The 24289-nt window shown below is 35.9% G+C and overlaps 1 protein-coding gene across 7 annotated transcripts in view; it reads right to left on the minus strand.

Annotated features, from left to right (window-relative positions):
• The window catches only part of GABRA2 (gamma-aminobutyric acid type A receptor subunit alpha2), a 146135-nt gene extending 123793 nt beyond the window's left edge, over positions 1–22342 (minus strand). For 2 of the 7 annotated variants that reach the window (XM_074396085.1, XM_074396084.1), the window contains exons 1-2: positions 20473–20553; positions 17887–18002 (exon numbers count right to left, since the gene is read on the minus strand). In XM_074396085.1, the coding sequence (XP_074252186.1) occupies positions 17887–17976 (90 nt within the window). In that variant the 5' untranslated portion in view covers positions 17977–18002; positions 20473–20553. The other 5 variants (XM_074396081.1, XM_039468584.2, XM_074396079.1 and 2 more) reach the window with 5 other exon arrangements.
• Between the last annotated feature and the right edge of the window lie 1947 nt (positions 22343–24289).

Below are 24289 nucleotides of genomic sequence, written 5' to 3' on the forward strand. Positions count from 1 at the left end.
ATAGTAAGGGAGTAAAATCAGCAGTGAGAGTAAAAGATTCTGGCTGTAATTCACCATGCTCTACAAGATTTTCTGCTAAGCACTGTCCTTTCTGATCCTTCATGTCTAAAACTATATTCAAGTCTGGATATATGCCAAAGTCAGAATGACCAAGAAATGTGACAATGAGAACACCTAAACAAATAAAAGAATAAAACTGTATACCATTCTTCCTCTTCCAGAGGTACTTATCTAGAGGCTAATGATTACACAAATGCAACAAATAGTGACCTCCTCCTCCAAAGCATAGCTATACTCATTGAACCCACCTTTGTTGGATTTGAGGGTGCTTAATTCCTGATTGATGAGACTATGGAGAAAGGTTCTTGAGACAATTATGTTGGATAGAACATCCATGCCATCACAAAATAATTAAGTGACAAAAGGCAAGTAATTGGTTTCTGCCTCTCATTTCCTTGCTTGTAAGGTAGGGGTCATCAATTTATCTATCTTATGGGAGTTATAATGAGTATTAAATGATATGTAAAGTGCTTAGCATGGTATCTCACTCTCAAAACCTGTTAGAAATTATAATTTAGTATGATTCACATTATCTTATAATTTTTGATTAACAGCCTCTCTAAGACAATTGAAAAAATTTAAATGGTCTGTATGAAACTAATAATAGTTTTGCAAAATCTCAACATAGGCATTTTAGGCTTATCTTTCTCAGGCTTTTGAAATACATTGTTGTAGTTCTTGTTTTGGTTTCTGTCATGTGCAACTAATAGCTCTTCCAAAGCTTTTGTTGTGGTGTTAAGAGGCAGTGCTGCATGCATTACAGACAACTGAGCCTTTGCTCATGATCACTGCTCAGCTGGTCTAAAATGCGGTAACAGCAAGGGCTACTGAATTAGTCCATTTCACTATATTAAATCCAGGTTCAACCCAATGGTTCTAATTTTATGTGCTACTGAATTTAAGGTTCAGCAGAGTATTTGAACCTATCTATCAATCAACATTGTTTCTGAGAAGGATGACTCATTTTTAGCTATGTCAGAAGTCTAAACCACTAAAATATGTAGACAAAATTGATTGTTGAATGTCAAAAATGTTTCTGAGAACCCAAAATAAGTACCTCTCCAAAGTCCAGATATGTCTGTTTTTACATATATGAATGTTGGATTCACATACATAATCAATTGACAAATGGTGAATTCTACATACATACTGTGCCAGTCACTAAGGACACAGTAGCAAACCAGACATGATCTCTGTTCCTCACCTAACTCCATTCTCCCTAGCAATTACTGTTACAGAGGTTGAAATTTCAGACTAACGCTTCAAAGACTATCTCTTTTTAAATATCTTCAACTGGAACCATGTCTTCATAGCACAAATGGCAAAGCTCTTTACTCCTGGGAGCTAGGGAAAAAGAGCATACAGCACTGCCTTCTAACACCAAATGAAGAGAAGGTATATAAAGTTGACTATATCCAAAAATCATTATTGATCTCATACCTTCATAATAATTAATTTCCTGTAGTAGTTAACTTCGTAAACATTTTATGCATGTTACAGACCAAACATAATTGCAGAATTATATATTTTAAAATAATATATGACCTGTTTCACCAAGCAGTTTGCATAATCAGTCACTATGGAAGATGATCTGCACCCTGAGAAATGGGTTCTGCTTGCCAAGTGTGGTAATCATTTAGTTACTTGCCAAATATTGCTAGTTATTCCACTTCTGAGTAAATGGTAGGGTTGCACTTCCCTGCCCCCTTGAAGTTGAACATGTTTTTATGACTTCCTTTGAACAATGACTGTGGGCAGAAGAACATTGTGTCACATCTGGGCAGAAGCTTTAAGCGACAGTATGCACCTAGCCACATCTTTCCACTCGTCCCAGTGGCTAGCAATGTTTTAGATGTTGGAAGTTCATCAAAATGAGACCCTAAGTGAGGATGATGACATGAAAGAGAGCCCATTCCTATATACCATCCAACCTCAGTGGACAAGGTTGGGTCGTGAACAAGATACATGAAAGGGAGATAAAATTGGAAAGTTATTACTGAAGCATAAGACAGTTAATTCGAACTAATCCAATTACTAAACAAAAGCAGGACTCTGACCTTATAATACTGACCGCCAGCTCATAACAATGTGAGAGAAAGGCCCCTCTTTGATGTTATTGAGGAAAATGCTAGCTAGACTCATCTGGTAACAGACCAATCTTACTATACATATTTATTTTTCCCCTTTAACTAAAAAGAGTTCAAACAAAGTACTATAAGAGAAAGAAGAAAGAAACTGTCATTTTTAACCAGAACCTTGAAAACGGATGACTCAGTCCAGTGTTTGGACCATGAGCATCAGAATCATTTGATGAACTATAGTTCTGGGACCATACCAAATCTGAATGAGTCTTTGAAGGTTTGTTAGATTTGCTTTAATAAGTTCTCCAACTGATTTCTTCATACCCTTTATGAGAAGTCTTGGTTTAGGGCCAGAGGCTGCAAACTAATACTCAAGTATGAATTATTTGGGAAGAACAGATTTTGTTTATTTTGATTTAAATAAAAATTGGTTGACCTTTAAGACGTAAGAAAAAATTTCTATAAAAATGGAGATCTTCAATAACTTTTGAAAAATAATTGGAGCATTTGGCAACTCTGATTTTTAAACATGTATGTGGTCATAATCAGATAAAACTCAACCCCCTTCATACAAGAAACGTGCTCTCCAGTTCTTCAATCTCCATTATGCTCCACTCATTCCTTTATTTGTTCTGCCCATGGAGAGCATTTGAGTTTGGGTCCCTTTGTTCTGGCTCTTGAAGGCTATGTTACACAGACTGGAGATTCCACTCTGGAAACTGGGAAAGAAGAAAGCTATTAAAGATGTTGAGCAAAATAATGGCATAATCAAATCTAACTAAATGTTAGAAATCTGGTAATATGGAAAATAGGGTAGCGCTAGGTTAATATACTCAAACTTTTCCTTGGGGCAGCACAATATGTCCTAGTCAAGCAGTTGACTTGATGAGTGGCATACACTGTATAAAATCTCTGGCTAAATCTAGAAGGCACACCCCTGTAATCAGGGAAGCTGTTACTGAATTTCAATGAGCTACAATCATCAGGAATTTCAGCTTGGGGTCACCAGATTTGTCATTTTTAAAAGTTCACCGTTTATCAGATTTCAAATGTTTTAAGTTAATTATTGATTTAAAAACAGGAATAGGCCAATAAGTCAGGTTGATACCTGTGGATTAGAGGATAGAGACTAGAAGCAATAATCTGGGTAGGAGTAAAGAGAATGTGAAAAATTATTTTCAGATAGATTTTCAGTTTTTGCAGCTTGACAAATTCAGGTACCCTTAGCCATGCAAGAGAACTACAGGCTGAAAAAAACAGTTTCAGGTGGCAGAATTTAGTTCCTAGAAACTTAATTTGAGAAATCCATGTATGAAAGGGCACAGTTAATCATTTGTCTATCTATTCAGCATATATGATTACTATTATATCCTAGAAATATTACACATAATATTGGGGATAAATCAACAGGCAGAGTCATAAATCTTTGTATTTAGAGATCTTAGATTTCAATAGGTAAATAATAGAGTTACAAAACTGCATGATAATATTATACTAAATATATTAATCGGCAATTTGTTCCAAAGGAAATGTGTGTGTGAGTAGATGGTAGTCATTTAAGACTTCTAGAAAGTGGTAACATCTAAGCTTGAACCTAAAAATAGGAAAATTTGGTTCCCGATAGAAGCAACAGTCTACATAATGACTCACAGGCTCGTGGTCCAAAGATTATTTTTAAATTTTACTAAAAAATTAAAAAATGAAATGAATTCAGTGAATCTGGACCACTACATACAAAATTAATGACAAGTAGTAACAGATGGGGCCAGAAAAGTGAACACAGGTTATTGGCGACATGAGCTACCTTAAGTGCCCTGGAAATAATCATGAAAATGGTGGGTCGTCATAGAAAGGAGTTCATCTGAGCAATAATAAGCAAATCAGGGGAAAAAAAGTATCAGATACTACGTATAGGTTAATGTTTAAGGTCATGAAATTGAATTAAACTGTTATGGGAAAATCATTAAAGCAAAAGATAAGAGCTAAAATTATAGAACATTGGAATGCACCCATACTTCAGAAGAGAGAAGATAAAGAGAAACCAAAGAATAAAACACTGATAAAGAACAGTAGAAGGATTAAAAAAAAAAAAAAAAAAAGGAAAGAGAAGTTTCAGGTAGAGGTAGATCTATGAGGTCAAACAGAGCAGAGAAGTAAAAGAGTTTTGAAGAGATGTGGCCATTCATATGCCATGAATAAAGAATGTAGAGCAAGATTTAGAAACATAAACATCTGAGAAATATAGTTTGATGCATTTATTACTTACTCTAGTCACTTCCTAATAAAATGTTTCTCAGATTTAAAAGGAGCTCTTAATTGGGATTTTCATGCATTGGGAACACCGAATTTTGTACAAACTCCCAGTTGCTAGGAGTCAGAAAACCAAAGCAGCCTTTGTGCCCTTCCAGGCTGGAGAGACTTTAGAGGTTTAGTAGCCTTATTCTGCTAGCTTTTATTCAACCCTATACTCTGTCTGTTTCTCTATAAAGAAAACATTGGTTTTAGATTTCTGTTCCAAGAACCTTATTTTCTACTCTATTTGCCTCAAACTACCTCCCCCACCCCAGATACACACACAAAACCACAGGAGAAATTTTAGATAGATGGTGCATTGTAGGTCATTGACTACAGTCCTCTCATATTCATGTTCTAGAAACTGAGGCACAGAGATAATACTATTCCAAGGTCATAAAGCTTTTATAAAAAGAAATTTTTTTTATGTACTAACTAGTGTTTGTTTTATACTCTCATACACAGCTTTGCTATCACAAAATCCTCTGATCAAATTAAAGATTCTCCTCTTAGCAAGTCTGTGAAATTAAAATACAATGTTTTTCACCAATTTAGGATCCTCTAAGTTTATAAAGTGGTCTTTGTAAGGCACTCTGATACAAATCATATATAATATTATTTTAAAGTACATCACCCCTTTTGTCTCTCCAAAGGGGAAATTTAGAACATGCTAAATAGAACATAAAATAACTTAAATTGAGAGCACTATTATATTTCTGCCAAAATTATACATGTGGTAATTTTTAACCATAATGCCATATTCAGAATTATTTATTTTATAATCAATAATGTATACAGATTTAGTTCACAATCTTCACTTCAGTTTTCTTCTTCCCACAACTAGTTAGCTGCAGTATCCAATACATTTGTTTTTATAAAGCAAGGTTCAAATACTACCAAGCATTTTTACAGATTAGTTTTAATTTTTTCTAGATAGCTATATCTAGATATAGATATATTTTAACTCATAGAGGATGATATAACTAAGGTACAGTCATGACTGGATAAAGAAATTGTATTTAATATTATGCAGCACATTCACCTAAATTAATGACCAGTTTTATGTTTACCAACAATTTTGTAAAAGTATAAGAAAAAAAAATTTTTATGCCTATACTCTGCTAAAAATAAAGTTTATCACCACCAAAATTTAGGAATCAAAATTAGACATCCCTAAGTGTCAAAAAAATTGACATAGTAATAATATTTAGTGAGCACTTAAAAGACCTCTTCTCTTCACTACATTATATTCTTTATGAATTTCCCCTGGAGTTGTACAACATGGTAGCCTCAGCTAATCATTTTCTTGCTGGGCAAAGTGTGGTGCACAGAACAACAGCACTGGTATCACATAGGAGCTTGTTGGAAATGCAGCATCTTGAGCCCCACATAAACTATAAACTTATTGAATCAACATATGCATCTTAGCAATCATCATTCATGTTATTCATATGCACATTTTAGAGAGGAGGAAATGGAGGCACAGAGAAAATAAGTAACTTTTCTACTAAAAAGTTAGCAAATGTGAAAGACATTGCCAGTAGCTTACTGATTATCAAATACATCCTCCTCATTTCCAATAAGTCCAATTTATGGTAGAAATGTGCCCAAACCCAAATAGAACTCTAATTTTCCCAGATGTCCCCCTAGCTGAAAAGAGCTATGAAGATAAAGGAAGCAATCAGCCACAAGTGCCTGGAAGGCTTATTTTTCTGACATAAGGAACAGATGATGTCGTTCCTTCCTTTTATTCTGGTCTTAATCATAGATGGGATAGTTGGAGCTGCAGCAGTCATCTTGGGATCATGAGGTGACAAAAGCGTAAAGAGAAGGAAACACTAAGAAAGGCGATGGAAAAGTAAAGAGTCAAGGTTCTTTAAGCCATCTTGTAAGAACTCAGTGCTAGGAGCCACCTATTGGTAAAATTCTTGTTTGTGAGAAAAAAAAATAATGATAACCCCCAATGAAGTCACTGCAGATGAAATTTCCAATTATACTCAGGGAAACACATCCCTAACTGATTAAGGCTACTATGGCAATTATTATCTTACCTATATTTGATAATTTATTCAATGCTAGAGAACAGTTTCCTCTATTTCCAACTGGCTTAAATTTGTGGTGTAAAACACCACTTGAGATTATTATATCTTTTTTTAATGTCTTCAGACAGAAGTATGTAAAGTGTTACACCACCCTCTCTGAGCAGGTGGGGAAAATTACAGAGATGACATACCATAAAACTGTTCCGTAAAGGGAAGGGATTTGATGCAGAGACATCTGCTTCCACCCCACTAACTTTCATATCTACTCACTTAAACATGCACCTGCCCAATTTCCCTATGTGTTGATAGATTTTTCTTAACATCCCAGCTGTTCCAATGCAGTAGCAACACAGGCAGAAATTGCAGCTGCCCCCTGCAACTGGTGGCAATCAGATGTCTGAGGCTTAGATGCCTGTATTAGAAGCTGTAACCAAAAATGACAAAAAACAGACTAGGTGGGGTAGCAGCTAAAAGAGAATGGCAAACACTGTCAACATCTATGTAATCAGCATCTGAACATAAATGTCTTCATCCTGAGTCAGCAACTGTATCCCATGGGGCTTTTTATCACCCCTACATTACATAGATAATAATGTAAATCCTAAATGACCATCTCTGTTAAAGATATTAATGATGCCATCAATTTGGCGCAGCCAAAAATACCTCCTAGAGCCCTTCAGATCATCAGGGAAGCTTGAAGGCATGAAAGCTGAAATAAAGCTTTCTGTTACAGCAATATTCTCCTTACTACTACATTGCCTTTTCTCCTTTAAGAGTTCAGATACTGTTATTCTGATGTATGTATCTGAATAATAAAAAGTCAACTTTTGATATTTAATCTATTTTAAAGGGTGACAAATTACAATGTAAGTATTGCTAATAATAGGGTTCTACATATGGTTTTCTTGTTAGTTATCTCTGATCCTGCAATTCTGTAATTGCTACTAAGCCAAAACTACTCAAAATGATAAAAGGATCCTCAGTTTTAGTTTTGAGTCATCAAGGCACTTTCCTGTTCTCTTAAAAATCCTCTGCTTCCTGAAAAGTGACTCTACATTAACTCCCATTCTTTTATAGTATTTTCCCAACATAAGCCTGCCCCATTTAGTCTCTAAAGATTTTGAAGTTTCTTTTACTCGAATACGTAGTGAACAATTCTTTTGCAATTTTACTAACAAGAATCATCAGTTTCTCGTTTTTTTTTTTTTTTTTTTGCTTCAATGATTACCCTTACATGCCCTAGATAACTAATTAAATCTATCCTCTCATATTCTCCACTACCTGACCTGAACACCAGCCTTTCAATTCCATTTTCTTTTAATTAAGACTTCCTCTCTTGTGGTATCCAAATTTTCATCTTCCTTGCAAACCTAAGTAGCATTTTAGCCCACTATTTTTTTTTCTTGAAAATTTTGAAGAGTTTCTCTGTATAATCACAGTAACAACAATGAATTTGTCCTATTTACCCTAATTCTCTGCTATTGCTAACTTACTGAATTCTATTGTAATGACCCTTAAGAAAGTCATGGAATTGAAAAAAATTGAAGTCTCCAAACAAAAAACCTTTGTATCTCATCATCTTTTGCTACAAAATCAAAAAATCTTCACAATTAATTAAGAGTAAACACGAAATCTTCCATCTCATTCTAAAAGTCTCCCCTGACATTTTTCTTCCTTCTCTAAACTCCTCCTCCAATTCAAGTTTGGAGTTATCTTTTGTCTTGGAAAGTTTTTAACATACATAATCCTATAAACATCTGATCCTTTTGTCAACTTAATGGAAACCAAATGTCTCCCCAATGCTTACTAATATATGTTAGGTGCCATTACAAAACATAATCTAAATAATGTATTTTGTAATACTATTTGGAGACACTTACAATTTTTATTCCTTCTTCAACTTTCCTTAACCTTGAGAAGTAACTCTACTCCTCTACTCACAGACAAAATCCAAGTGTACTACTCATTATACTGGAATATTCATATATTTCAATATTTTCTTCAAATATTCATAAAGTTATTAGACTTTGCTAGCTATCTCCACAAAAAAGTTGAAAATATTATTACCTTATTTTTAGCATATTTTTCTATGGATACTATATGCATACATACAGATATATATATATATATATATATATATATATATATATATATATAAAAGAAGAAACATCTTACTTTTTATTATGTTTTAAATCAAACTAATAATGACCTAATTAATCATATCCTCTAAGAATACTGACATGCTGCTATACTAAAAAATTGCATTACATATATCCCTGAAACATTTTACATTCATTCCCCAATAAGCTTGTGACGATCTGAATGTTAAAAATATATTAAATGGATACTCTCATGAAAGAATGCTACTTTTTGTATTTTTATATGAAACAATTTTTAATTTTAACATATTGTAATACTGAAATAAACAACAAGAAATACAGAGAAGATGAAATAGATTTAACTCATATATCAAATTAAGATTGCACCTTAAAAAGGTATAGTAGAAACACAAAATACCAAAACTACCACTAATGCTAATTGTTTAAACTGCAAAATCCAGTAAACAATTTGAAGGAATCTAAATTTGGTGATAAGTTGATGTCCCTAATTTGATTAGCTTCTATATGAAATCTTTTAATATTTAAACACTAATTTCATTGTTATACCTTATTTGTAAATGATAAGCTCTGTAACTCAAGGGATGAGGGTATTTTAAGTTAAAAACAAAAATTTTCAGAATTCTGTGTTGTGTCAACACTAAAAATTTAGAAGAAATAAACATAATTCTCATCGTATGATTCTTCATATATTTTTTGTTTTGCCATTCATGTCTGGTTATTTTGTCTTTCACCTGTAGCTCAAATAAAATTAAGATAAGACAGAAGAATGGGTTTTTCTGAAGAAGATAACTGAAGTATCCAGAAGTTTCTGTTGGAATTAACAGTCATTTAGTACTTCTGGGAATGCCACGCTTAAGGTAAACACCCTAAGCGTCCCTACTACAAACAAAAAGAAAATGTGCTCTCTGGGTTTTACACTCTTCTGTAGATATAATTATCTGCCCCACAACAACTATACCAGAAATCACTCTTCCCTTTATGAGAGATGACTTAAAAAGTTTAATTAAGAAGACACAGAGTGGGTATACAGAATTTTTAGTTAAGAAGAGAAAGAGTAAAGCAGTGCCTAGAACATGTGAAAGCCAGAAAGAGCCAAAATACGGTGTGATACGAACTTATGCATAATAGTATTTCCAGCATTTAAAACAGTATGCAGCAAATCCTAAGCCTTTAGTAAGAAACAGTTGAATGAATGAACTATCCTTTTAGCTACAAAATTTCGCTAACTTCAGTTATATGGTACAAGTAAAAATCATTTCTTACTTCTCTAAACTTCAATAGTATGTTCTTACAATGGCCCATGTGTTGCGTGGTTTCAAGCTATTTTGAAAATGATAGTGTATTGGCCTTATCTTCCCCCTGAGGGACTTCATCTCCAGGAAGACCAACACCACAACTTGTATGTCTTTATGTCCTTCAGAGCAGCATGGCTGGCATATCATATGCTTTCAATACACATTTTAAGGAAGAAAGTACTAGAATAACTTCATTTGACTCTTTCCATGTTAACACATTGAAAAGTAATGAATTGTTTACTGGCCAATCTGTTCATCTCACTATCTTCACTACAAATATAGATTTCTACAAGGTGATTGAGCTGTAGCAATCAAAGTAGAACACTAAAACAAATGGATTGGTCATACTTATGGTCCAATTTACCCACTGTGTATTAAGGGAGAGAGAAAGAAATCTTTGATTGCATCTGAGCTGAAATGCTATGGGGTAAAAATATGGTGAGTGAAGCATGCTTGTGCCTAAAACAGTGAAAATAACTATCCCTCAGAATTACGACTGAGGGCAACACCTTCACAACAGTGATGATTGAAAAAACAAATTACTATTAACCAAAAATATTTTAAGATACAAACAAAGCCCTAGTGTTAGTTCACTAAAACATGGGTAGTGGCCAGGCGCAGTGGTTCATGCCTATTATCCCAGCATTTTGGGAGGCCAAGATGAAAGGATCACTAGAAGCTGGGAATTCAAGACCAGACATAATAAGACCCTATGTCTACAAAAATCTAAAAAATAGCTGGGTATGGTGGTACAAACCTGTGGTCCTAGATACTCAGGGGGCTGAAGTAGGAGGATCACTTGACCTGTGAGGTGGAGGCCACAGTGGGCAGAGAATGAGCCCCCTATTGTATTCTAGCCTGAGCCACATAGCAAGATTCTGTCTCCAAAAAACAACAACAACAACAATATAGGTAATATTTTCTGGGTCGTGCACTTTCCCGACATCACCTGAATTTTGTCTGACACTTGCTATACGGGGAGAAAGTGCTTCTATCTAATCTAACGCACACCAGCACTGTCATATATTCAGTCTGCCTTTCCTATAAAACAGTCATAAGCTATATATCTGGTCAAAACAACCAACTGAGAAAAAATTCTGCAAAACTACCTCACCCTGTTTCCTAAGAAGCCTATCTTAGTCCCATTCTGAAACAAGGAGTGGGCAAGCAACACACAGTGTTAGTGAGGGTGTGCAGAAACACTAAGATGCTTGTTAGTCATGCCTCAAAAATATTAAAAAGCATTGCAAAAAGCTGTACCTAACATTACCATATTTCTAGTTGAACCTAGCATGCACTGTGATGAAGTCCATCAGTATGCTATTTCTGTGCCATATGGAGAGAAATAGGACAGCCCCCAGACAAAATTAAAGAAACTGACTTTGAAAGCTGTGTCCACAAGTCTCCAGCCCCGCTAATGGCATCCCACTTCAGGCAACCAGTACATGTTTCATCCCTCCCACAAAGTAAGTTTAAATAAATAGGAAATGACAAATGACTTTATATCAGTATTTACACTTTTATCAAAAGCTATATACACACTTGTATGAAACCATCCCAATTTATTTTCATTTTCTCACTCATGAAATAATGAAATGCAGTGTTCCCTGTGACCTTTAGGCAGTCTAGTGGGTGGATCTGGTGCAGAGCATGAAAGGACTCTGAAATCTTCTTATGCAGAAGGCTTATTCTGAAGGTTATCCTACTCAATGAACTTTAGGAGACCCCAGGAATCTGAGTCTGAAGGGAAGAGAGTCTAGATTCTCAGCTGCCTCATGCTTCTGAAGGAGCATCAGCCTTGACTGCAGCTGCCTGAATGAGGAGAATGCCAAACATAACAGATTTTCAAAGAAGCAGAAGCTTTAACATCTGGAGTTTACTCTGCCTTCAACTGAGACTAGAACTATTTAACAGCTCAGCTCAATCTCTTCTCTCTGCTCATCTGGCAACCTACCTTTCCCCATCTTTTCCTCGCCCCCTCAATTTTATGTACTGAGATTTGAAACCATTCTCAGTGTGTTCTCTCCATCCTGATATCTCCACCCATAATCATAAAGATAAGTATGATGTGATCAAGCATCAAGATGGTAAAGTTTCAAGGTTTTGCTGCTGAAGTATCTGGTATATCCCATGTTAGGGTGGTGACCATGCTTTCAGTTTTATAATATGTCCCTAAAATCATCATTTATATCATATGATGAACTTTTATTCTATAAATACATCTTTGCTTCTATAGGCAAATTCATTACCATGAATTGATGATGCCAAATTGTTATATGTCATGATCATTGGTTTTGTCTTCAGGGATTTTGTTCATGTACAAAGATGTGCCCACACAATAAGATTGAATGCATAAGAAACACACAAATAAATTCTTTCTTTAAAGCTGAATTCTGTATGCTCCAAGTTTATCATGTTTGGAAAGTCAAAGCTTTTATAAATTAAGTGTAACATGGATTGATATATTTATTCTATTGCATTTCTAGTAGAAGTGGTAGTAGGATCAACAATAACGATAATAATTTCTACATGTATTGAATCCTTATTCTGTTTGTCAGCCACTGTCCAAAGGAATTAGATGTAAAAACTAAAATAAGCCCAGAACAAACCAACAAGCCTTATAATTTTACAAATAAAGAAATCAAAGCAAGGAGAGGTTGAGCAATGTACTGAAAGTTACATAGTTAATATACAACGGGAACAGAATTCAAAAGCAGGCACTGATCTTAACCATTACTTTATGACATAATACAATGTTCTTTTGAGGTCAGACTTCCTCTTAGGTTCTGCGAGAGATCAGATTTTTCAGTTTTAATTTTGGCCCACTCAGTAGCCTCTATTTTATTTTTTTATAAATGTGAGTAATAAAATCGATGGAAATATGTTATTATACATCTATCCACAGCCTAAAGATAAATATCCAAGAGTGAAGATGGAAACTGACAATCAGACTCTATGTTCAGACCTCAAGTTTTTCATGGTTTTTAAGCATAAGGTATCTTCAAGATTTCAGAGTATAAGACAAAAGCATCAAGCTGGGACAGAGTGGTTCTAACTAGCCAACCTCCTTGAAACAGCTTTTCAAAATGCGGTTAAGCACGGTACTCAATCTAGATTTTCCAGACTGAATCTATAATTTAGATTCCAAGGTTTGTCATTTCGAATAGTTGTTACTCTTGAGCATGTGGATGTCAGCTTTCATGAATATATGAGGCCTGTCTACACATTCAATTTTCCAATGACCTTATAAAATCTGTCCAGAAAACAAATGTTCCTTTTATTCATTTAACAATGTGAAAGCCCCTTATGAAATATTTTCATTTGGGTGGTACCCCAACTTGTTAGCTCTAATGACTAAATTGAAGACAAAAGACAAAAAGAAGACTTGATTTGCTTATTATTCCTAGCTAATCTGAATGCATGGTCTTGGCAGATAAGATTTTTGAGGCAATCCCATCTCAAGTTTTCAGGCCCACAATGGAATAAGACTACCAAATGCATAAGACCTATCAGTATTTTCTTGACATGTTTTTGAAGAATAATACTCCCTGACATAATATACTCCTTGAAGAATTCTCCTCTGCTATACCTCACAATACTAATACCTATCGATTGCACGTCACATTGTGCTTTCTTAAGAATTTCAATGTATCTGAGCCATATACTATCCCTATGAGATATAAATGAATATGTGGAACTCCTACTCCCACTTGACAGATGAGTAAATTAAGTCATAGATGGGACAAATGAATCACTCCATTTGTTCATTCATGACAGAATCACAGGTACTATAAGTCAGGAGTCTGAGTATTTGGTGTAACAATTACTCCAATTCACTGAGAAATCAACTTCAAATATGTTGATGTTAATAGTGGAGAGGCCGGGGTAGTAATTAAATCATCACTCCATTAGTTTTAAGGATGAATTAAGCTCTATAGTTGATCATTTTCATGGTGGCATACTAAAAACAAAAATGAAATTAATAAAATTGAATCATTCAAGAGATACTTAGTTCAGTACTTACTATGTGCTAGTCACTGTTCTAGATGCTTAGCATAGATGTATCAGTGAATCAAGCTACAAAACAGGCAAAAATTCCTGACCTCATAGAGCATATATTCTAGCAAAAGAGACAAAAATATGTAATTAATATAATGGTAATAAATAATGGTATATATTTAAAATGCTAAAGAAGCACAAAGAAAAAATGAAAGTGGGCAAAGGGGATCAGGATTGCTTATGGGTAGACAGGTTGGACTTTCATTAGGTTGGTTAGGGTTGACCTCACTGAGAGGTTGAGATCCGTGGATATACCAGGGAAGAGGAGACAACCAGGGGAAAGGCTCCACAGAGCATCCCAGTGTGTTCAAAAAGTAGGAATGAAGCCAATGTGACTGAAGTAACGTTAACAAGAGGGAGAGTTGTGTGAGGTGAGGTTAAAGAATGAGTGGGGAGACAAACCTTGCAGGGCCTTACAGGCCCCCACAAGAAATCCAGCTTTTATTCTGAATGAATAGGACACCATTGCAAGGATCTGAGCAGCTGAGGGGCAGGTTCTGACTTAAATTTTTAAAGGGATCTATTATTAATCATTAAATATCTTAAGATTTTTTACTCAATATATTATATAATCTTTGCCATATAAATGAATCACAATGGACTCTCCTCCTCTCAGAATAAAATTCTATTATTCCCAGTTTCCCAAAGAAAATATCGAGGCTCAAAATGCCTACAATAAGAGGTGGTAAGTAAGCCAGGTGAAAAGAACAATTTTTCTAACTCATAGTTCAAAACTGGTTTCCCTTTTCTATGTACCCATTTATATTAAAGTTATAAAGGAAAGAAAACAGTATTTGAGATTAACTAGATTGCCCATCAGTAGAGATGTTCAGTTTAATATATTAAAATTGCATTAAACCCATTTTTCCCTTATTATTCATTTATGGGAAATAATGCTATAGGTTATTTCCCTGAGCTTTCTATTGGAAATGACATGTGTGCCTTCAGACTAAAAATGTTGGATGCAGAAGTAATCAGATAATCATTTAAACTTGCAACAGTACATTTAGAAAGTTCTTCAGAGTCTTTTAGTTGTCATTTATGTCTTATGTGTCATTTATAAGACTTCAATATCCTATATATTGTAATTTATAAACTAATTGCCAGTTACTGTGCTAAATTCATTGTATATATCATATTTAATATTCATCAAAAATTTTAAGAATGGCATTAGAAATCCTGTTTCACAGATGACAAATATAGATCCAGAGAGGCTAAGGATTGAAAGGTCACACAACTGCTTAGCCCAAGAGCCAGGATTTTACTAAATCTCCAGTCTAAAGCAAGGTTCTCTTCATTAAGTCACACTGCTCTTCTACAGAGCAATACTCAACATACCACCTCAACACTCCTAACTCGAAAGTCAGCCAGATATGAATAGTCCCATTTTCCAGACAATTAACTGATCACAGAAAAGTTAATCAAGCATCAACATTTATTTTATGACCACAATATGCAAATCACTATTTAGTTGCTGAGAAAAAAGAGGATTTATTATACAATATTTGGACTCAATGAGCTTTGAATCTTAATAATTTAACAAGAGAAACATAAAATGGTAATAAATCACACATGATAGCACATATGTACCAGGAGACACAGAGTCAATGACTAGTTAAAAAAAAAATCAAGAGAGAAAATTTATTCTGGGTGCTTCAATTCAGGTAAAATATCTTTACTAAAAAGGACTGGTGTTAATATGATTTTCATAGGAAAGGTAGGGTTTGGATCACCAGAGGGGATGAGGAAAAAAATGATTCTAGTCAGAGGAGATTATATTACCAAAAACCAAGAGAGTAGATAAGATGAATTATCAAGAGAAAATAAATAGATATGTCTGAAGGGCAGGAAGAATGGGAGGTGGGATAAAGTGGCAAATGACACCAGAGAAGTAGACTGCAGAAATCCTCATTAAATTAGCAATCCAAGGAAGGAGGGAAAGAATTGATATCATTGAACTGCCGGTATGTAGCACATGCTTTGTGTATACTCTTTGTTTATATAAATAACTCAACAACCCGATAAGGTAGAAAGGTAAATATATAACAGCCAATTTAAATAAAGGAAACAGAGGTGATATGGCCAAGGCACAGCTTTGTGTGTGGATGGAGCAGAATTCCAGTCTAGATCTATCTGCCTCCAAGGATTATGTTCCTTCCACTATCCCTCACCACCATCTACCAAAGGAAATGGGGAGCCACCAAAGGCACTTGATCAAGAGAAGAGAGTGGCATATAAAAAGGAATATAAAGCTAAAAGAAGACTGACCTGACTGTGAGATATTAGCTGTGTTCAATATCAGAGGATTGAGACAGGAAGAAAATAATGCAAGAAAAGTCACTTAGTGTATTGCACTAACCCAATTAACAAAATCTACTTGAATGCAAGCATTAGAAATAAAAAGGATGCAAGATTTTAAAAGGAAATACAAAGAGATCAACAACAATATGTAAGGCCTCAAACAGGTAGGTTCTACTACCCAACCATACACCCAGAGGATAAATATTCCTCCTAAAACTTCAGAGACAAAGTCTACAGTCTAGCTTGAACATTTTAAAATTTGACAGTAGATGATTTATTTAAAAATAATAAAATCTATGGTTTAGAAAAAAAAAATCTGCCTTAGTGCTATCTCTTAAAGTACCATTGTGAATTATGAAAGCCTTACTTCTTACTTACTAGGCTTACTTCTCTTATACGAGTTTGACCAATAGTTCATTGCCGCATATGTTAACATGGACAGTAATTCTTTATATTCATGCTTTTTAGGTGTATTAATTACTAATCACATATTCTTTTCCTTTTTATTTTTCCTGTTAGAAATTGAGTATATATGCAACAACTGAATTTTTCCTTCAGGATGCAATGTGTCATATAGATGTGAACATTAGTCCTTTCTGGGATTTAAATGTAAGATATTACTCAGGGATTCAAGTAAAAAACTAATCAAACTTAAATGGCATATTACTGAACCAGCCTGGTCTCTTCTGACTTTTTATTACCCAGAGACAATCCAAACCATACACACAAAATTTATATTTTTTAGAGGAATTATTTGCATAAATACTCAGGCATTTAGTCAGACTAATGCAAATCTTTTCCAGAAACTTAGCATTGCAAAGTCACCAAACCTGTCAATAACCAGGTAAACTATATAAATCTTATATTAGTATCAACTGTTCAACTAATTTGTCTTATATTAACTGTGAAACTAAACATCTTAATGATTGTGAAACATAAAAGCTTTAAATGTGGTCATTAAAATTTAACATATTAGCCAAACCCAATTTCTTTTCCCTTTTTGAATAAATACATGTATCTATTTTTCTGAGTAAAAAAATAATGTTTAAATTTGAAATCAAATTGCGCTTCAATCCAAAAATTTAGACCTATATCTAGTGTATATCTGAAATGTCTGAAAGTTTCAAGAATAACAAACTTGTACTGTATTTTAGAAATATCACATGCATGTGTAAAGAAGTATCATTATGGAATTCTAAAAAGTATATTTGTTAAAACTCAACGACTCTATTCTTATACTTTTTATGTTCCTTATTTCTGTGTGTCTGAACTGATATGAAAATATGATCAAATAAAGTAAATATACTACATAAGTATATCTGCTCAATAATACTAGACTTTAACATACTCTAAGTGTGAGAAAGTTAGCCATTTGAAATAAATTAACTTAAAAACTATTCATGCAGAAACTCTAGGATCCAGATGACTTTAGGCATTCTATGAAAGATATGTTAAATACATTATGTGTGTATAAAAGGAATCACAGATAATGCTTTTTCATATATCTTTCTATTTTCTATAATTTTATATACACAATGATACATACATACATAAAATGTATTAAAATAGGAGTATTACCCTTAACTTTTAAAGGCATTATTTTATGAGAGTTTTAAAAAAGGAAAACTATTTTTACCTCCCAGTCCTGGTCTAAGCCGATTATCGTAACCATCCAGAAGTCTGTCAAGAATTCTCGTAAAGATGGTAATGTTATTTTTAGCCTCATCTTCTTGGATGTTAGCCAGCACCAACCTAAACAGATAATTTTAAAAGCTGATATATATACATATGTGTGTTTTGCAAATGCCAGAAAGCTTTTCTTCCTTAATTGAAATTTTAACACTCCCTGACCTATTAGTACCACTAGTTTTCCTCCTTTTAAAATTTCCCTAAATACCAGTACGTCTGCAAAAATAGGTGAACATGAAGTTGAAATAGATTCTAAACAGTAGATTATCAGAAGTTTGGTGTTAACATTATCTGAGATTCTTACTCCTTTAACATTTTATGTAGACTATTCATTGTCTTTCTAAATCTCTCTATTGGGACATATTGTGATGATAGATTTTCACATGCAAACACTATTAGTATTGCTATAGTGTAGCTAGAAAAGTCCAATAATCAAACAGACTCCTGAAATAACTGTTTTCAATATGAATTGGAAAATAAATTTTCTTTTTGGAGGTAAATATATTTTCTATCTCTCTCGTAAGTGTCTTTCTTTTTTGTATGTCTTTTTCTCTTTTAAATCGGGATTTTTTCCTTACTTTGCGTATACCTCCACCCAATGGCCAAGTGCAATATAGACATCAGGGAAACTCCACTGGCTATGTGCCAGGCAAAATGTAGCCAGGAGGTGGAGGTGGGCTATGAAAGCATCAGTAACACATACACAGCTGCAGAGAGCCTTAGAGCCTAGTTCTTCCTGATTGATTTCTGAGAAGAGCAATAAGGCGCAATGTAAAGATTAAAATTCCTAGTTACTTTTTTTAAAAAATAATAAATTTGTAGAAAGGACAAATGGTCTTAAAATATCACCAGAAAAGGTTTAGAAAATGTGATTTTCTCCATTATTTCTCCATCATAAAGCCAAACACCTGATTTTGTGACATGCAGCCATTTGTTACAGAAGCAACTGAATGTATAAAACAGAATGTCCCTTTCCACTGCCATTTTTTTTTCTCAGAATGAATCAGAGATTTAAATTACTGGCCCTGAAAAAGAATCATTTATATAATAGAATAAAATACTGGCATAAGCATTACTGCTCAAATATAGAACAGGAAACTAGTTAAGAGAAATATGCCTAAACACTGAGATTTTCAATGATTGTTAATTGATCATGGATTGTCCACTCCTTTAAAATATTATATGTAATTACATTCTAATGATCAAGGTGCATTGTATAAAATATTATTGAAAGTGTCAATTTGCATTTAAATGACTACAGAGCTAATAGCTAAAACTAGTCATGATACATCAAAAACTGGCAACCAACTTCAAACAAATATTGCCTTAAGAGCAGAGAAAATATTAAAATCTTGAAATGAAGATAAACATCTACAAATTAAATAAGTGCATCATTTTAAACTCTCCGGCCTCAAAACTTTCTATATTGCCCACTTAGGCTAATTTTACAACCAGTAACTAAGATGTTCATAAAGTTTCACATAGAGATTTTCACTTAAAAGTGTTTTTTAATCATATTTTATATTTTCTTTCTCAAATCAATATGTAGATGTTAAATTAGTAGATATTTACCAAACGAAAACAAGGCTTTATAAGATAGACGGCCTCTCAATTCTAAGAAATGTTTTCATATTTTGACCATTACTTGGACAATAAAATAAAAAGTTAAAAGAGAAATAAATGTGTAATAAAGACATTTGTTTTTTTTAAAAAATGAGGGATTACAGGAATATTCTTCTAAAACTTGTATCTTACGTATTCTGGTATTTTGAAAATCATATCCTAACGGCATTAATGAAAAGGTGTCCACTGATGATGAAAAGCAGGGAATACTGCAACTAAGATGAAGTTACTGAAAGCAATATAAATTAATTTCATCTTTTTAGAGCATAGGTGAAAAAAAATTCATTATATATTTTAAATAAGTACTTCTGACTCTAAGCATTTGAGACAAAAAGGATTCTAATAATGCAAAAAGTTTATGATTAATAAATCTAGCTTTTGTTTTATTGTTTGTGATTGTGAAGTTGTATACTACCTCCACCTAGAGGTTTAAGACTCACACATCATTGGAGTTTTCTATGATGACTAAAGGAGCCATACCACTAAAAAAAAAAAAAAGAAAAGAAAAAGGGAAAAAAAATTAAGTTAACACTCAAATCACTTAGCTGGTACTTTTCTGTCAGCTTTGAAGGGAAACTTGGCTTCCTTACTGAATCCTGGTGTTAGAATATTCTAAGTGCCTATACTAATCACTTCAATTCATTGTAGTAATATGCCATTAAAAGGATTTTCTTTTCTTCTGTGAATTTTCTCCATAGAAAATGTTTCTGTTTGCTTTTGGAGCTTATCGCTAAGAACAAGAAGCAGTGAAGTTTTTACAGTCTACTACTTCATAGTGCACTTTCCCCATACACCCCCTTTTCTGAGAAATAATTCTTTAAAACACTCTAGATTCTCAAAAGCTTTGATGACATACAAGAAACACACCTTTACCCTGAATTAACATAGTCAAATACAGTAAATGTCTCACCTGGCAGGGTCCCACACCAAGAAAACAAAAAGCAGCAAATGCATGTTGTAGATGTTCAATTTTGTCTTCATCACCGCCGCTCTTTACAAAGCCATGGAAGGAAAAACAAAATACACTTAAAATTGCCCTCAGTTCCACTATCGAAGTAACCCTCCAAAATATCCTTTTAGTTAGGGATTCGAGTTAAAGCTATGGAGATTACTTCCGGGATTGTGTGTAGGCTTTGATAATTGGGAGATTTTTCTTCCCCCCACCCCCCCCACACACATCCCACCCTTTTTCTTTCTTTTCTTTTCTTTCTTTCTTTCTTCTTCTTCTTCTTCTTCTTTTTTTTTTTTTTTTAAACAGCAAGAGGATCAAGTAATCAGACTTCTCTCTGCCAGGAACGTCCCCCCAGCCTCATCGTCAGCAAACACTGTTTTGCGCACACATGTAATAACACCCTGGACTTCAAACTGACATATGAGCTGGAAAGGGAATGGGTTGGAGGGGAGAGTCGGAAAGGAGAGGAGGGATGAGTACTTCACGCCACAGCCCCCTCAACCAAGACCACCTCCGCAACCACAGCGGCAAAAGCTAGGGGCAGGCAGCCCACTTTTGCAATTATTCTTTTCATTACAGTGAACTGCGGTCCTTACGTCTCCATTTCTTCACTCCCCTTAACGGAATAAAATAATCTCCCTCCCTGGCCACCCACGGTTGCCCAAGACCGTGTCTTGGAGGCAGCCGGGATCGGATCAAGTGCTGCGAAACGATGCGTTTGACAGCTGCTCCGGAGCCGACGACCACAATAAGAGAAGGAGCGCGAGGCTCCGGCAGCAAACGCCAGGCAGGCAGGCAGGCAGCGGCAGCCACAGCGTGCAAAGTTGAAGACTCGAAAAGAGCCAGGCTAGTGTGCTGCCTGCCGGGCGGGCGTCCTGGATTTTATTGTAGTCGCAAAGAGGCTTCTGGGGATAAGTATCGAAATTATGTTTAAACTGCGCTGGGGAGGGGAACTGTGGGGGAATTGAGCCTCCCCCGTTTCCAGGGAGCCTCTGAAAGTGGGGTGGGGGGAGATGAGGATTGCACGCGAGGCACAGACAAACGAGAAAGGGTCCCTGTCGGGACCAACGTGTGCGACCCTACCTGAAACGGCGAGCAGAATTCGGTGTGCTCTTCCTTTTGCCCTGATCTTGACGAGATAGGAAACTTAGAGAGAGAAGGAGAGAGACTGACTGAGACTGCAGCAGCCGAGCGAACGCGGAGCGGTGGGCTGGTGGAAGCCAGAGCGGGGCGCGAGGAGCGGCGGCGGCGGCGCGAGGTGTAGGAGACGAAGGCGTTCGTAGTGGCGGTGATGGGTGGAGGAGGAGGAAGAGGAGGAGGGGGAAAACGGTGGCAGGAGCTGGGGCGGGGGGAAATTGGGGGGACGCGGGCGGAGGCGCGGTGCGCGCCGGCGGTGGCGGGCACGAGCCCCGCGCCTGGAGGAGGAGGAGTCAGACCCGGTAGGAGGGCTAAGGAGGTTCCCGGGAATGCGGGGACCCCCGCACACACTCTCCCCCGCCCCTATCCCTGGTGACTGACCGTCGCCCGCCTGGCACTAGCAGCGGCGCAGTCCCGGGCGGCGTCGGGCTCCTGGGTGCGCTCCGAGCGCCGCTCCCCTCGCCCACGCCGCGCCGGAGGAGCGGAGCCCACGCGCCGCCCCGGGCTGCTCCCCGAGGCTGCTTGCTGGGGCTCCCGAGAGGCCCCAAGGTTCCTGGGGAAGCTGCCGGTGGGTGTTGATGTAAAGTCGGGAATGCAGCGTGGCTGTGACGCCCTAGATCCCTGGGGCCGCGCCCAGCCGCCCGTCCCCCAACATCACCCTGCTGTGGAGAGACGTGGCTGCTAAGAGGTAAAGAGGTACCGCTCCCGCTGGAGGGCGAGGGACTAATCACGCCTTCACTTAGTCATCAGCTCATCCACGCAGGACCAAGTTCAAAGCATGTTGCGTGGAATCAGACAGCAGGAAGTTTCTTTGATTTCCTCAACCCTCCTGATACACCATTCATTCCTTCACACTCCTGCAATCAAGACCGATTTCCCCTCAAACCTTTGAGGGCTGGAGACTTCCTTTGAGCCAGTCAGTAAAGTCCATTTGCAGATTACACACACATCTTGGGAAACCTCCCGCTCACTTCCAGCAATCCTTTTTCCAACCTCTTTTCACAGGTGCCCTCCCTAGCAGGTGATCAAACTCAATCAACAGCTCCAGAAAGTTTACATTACCCCGTAGCAAACAGGGACCTGCTGTGCTTCTACTATCTCTGTAACTCCTTTTCCAGCGGGAGGAAAGGAAACAAGGTTTGAGGTTTTCCCCCTTTAGGGCTTTTTGCTGGCAAAGGGACTTGGAATTCCAGTCCCATCTTAAACTTTCAGCATTGTGTGTTTGATCTGTCTCGTTTCTGTTCTATTTTACCTGAGGCAATAAAATCCAAACGTGCAACTTGAACAAAAAAAAGACATTTTCCTTTTTGTACTGCACATAAGACAAAATGTTATGCACATTCTACTAAGGCAAAGCAGAGCCAGTGTTTATCTCTTCCAGAAGTTGTTATAAACGTTAGACACTTTAAAGGAAAAAGAGAGAGATAAGTATGCTGATATGTTTCTGTCATTTTACATTCAGAGTCAATATGTGCCAAACACTTCAATTTTGTTAGTTATGCACCAAAAATTCAGATGTTTTTCCTAGATGGTGCAGTTTTTCTAACAGGCACTTGTAATCTACAGTAAATTTTAGCTTTGCTTTGAAAATTATGGGAAGAGAGTAAAACCTTTACACTGTAAATATTTCCAGCTGTCCTTTTTAACCTATTAATCGCCATTTTCTGGATGAGCATTTAACATGCTACAACCTAAACAAACATTTGCTGTCTTATTTAGCTTGCTCTGTGAAGAATGGAATACCACCCAGCTCTCTCCTCCATCATTAATATTCTTTTCCTGACTTGCCCATTGCAGAGTCTAATTGAAATTCACCAAGATAAAAAGCATGCCATTTAAAACCTTGCAACCAGAGAACCTAAGTGTCTTGGCATGAACAGTTCACTTTCTACTGTATTTTCCTGTTTTCCATTTCTATGAGTTAATCTTCATTAAGATCTCTATCGCCTCTCCATTTATGTTACTACTAAATTGTTGATATTTTGATAATAGAAGCTAAGCAGTGCATGGTTTCTTTCCATAATTGCTATGCTCCAACAACATTTTTCTTTAATGAATGTCAAAATTTTTGTAAATATATTTACATGTTATTCTCATATTTACATGGTCTTCTCCTGGATTCTGGTATCAAATTATAAATGTTAGTTTTAATTTTTTTCATTCAACATTTATATTAATGGGAATGATTTGTTTTGAGGAATTAGCTTTTCCCATTAGCACTCTTATTAAATGTGTAATTTCAATGACATATGACCCTCTTATATGACACTACACAAAGTTCAAACTGCTTTGGATGATTTTCACCATTTTAGTTTTCTCTTTAAGTGTATGTTAGTACATCCCACAGATTTAGGGATGCATTTACAGGAGAAAGACCCACCATAAAAACTCAATTTAAAATGTTTTATTATAAAACCTTGCTTTTAGATCTCCCAAAATGTCTTACAATTTTAAATGTTGGATAGCTGTGACTTGAACTTCAAATCACATTAAAAAAAATCGAACTAGAAAAGTTGATTGTGGGCAGCAGATTTCTACTATATAGGCGTATTTATACTGTTATTTTGCTGTATCACTAGCCCAGACAAAATTCTCTGGGAATTTAAGGATTGTCCATCTTCCTCAAACATCTGACGAA

This window comes from Saimiri boliviensis, chromosome 3, assembly GCF_048565385.1.
Source record: "Saimiri boliviensis isolate mSaiBol1 chromosome 3, mSaiBol1.pri, whole genome shotgun sequence".
Classification (NCBI taxonomy): Eukaryota; Metazoa; Chordata; class Mammalia; order Primates; family Cebidae; genus Saimiri; species Saimiri boliviensis.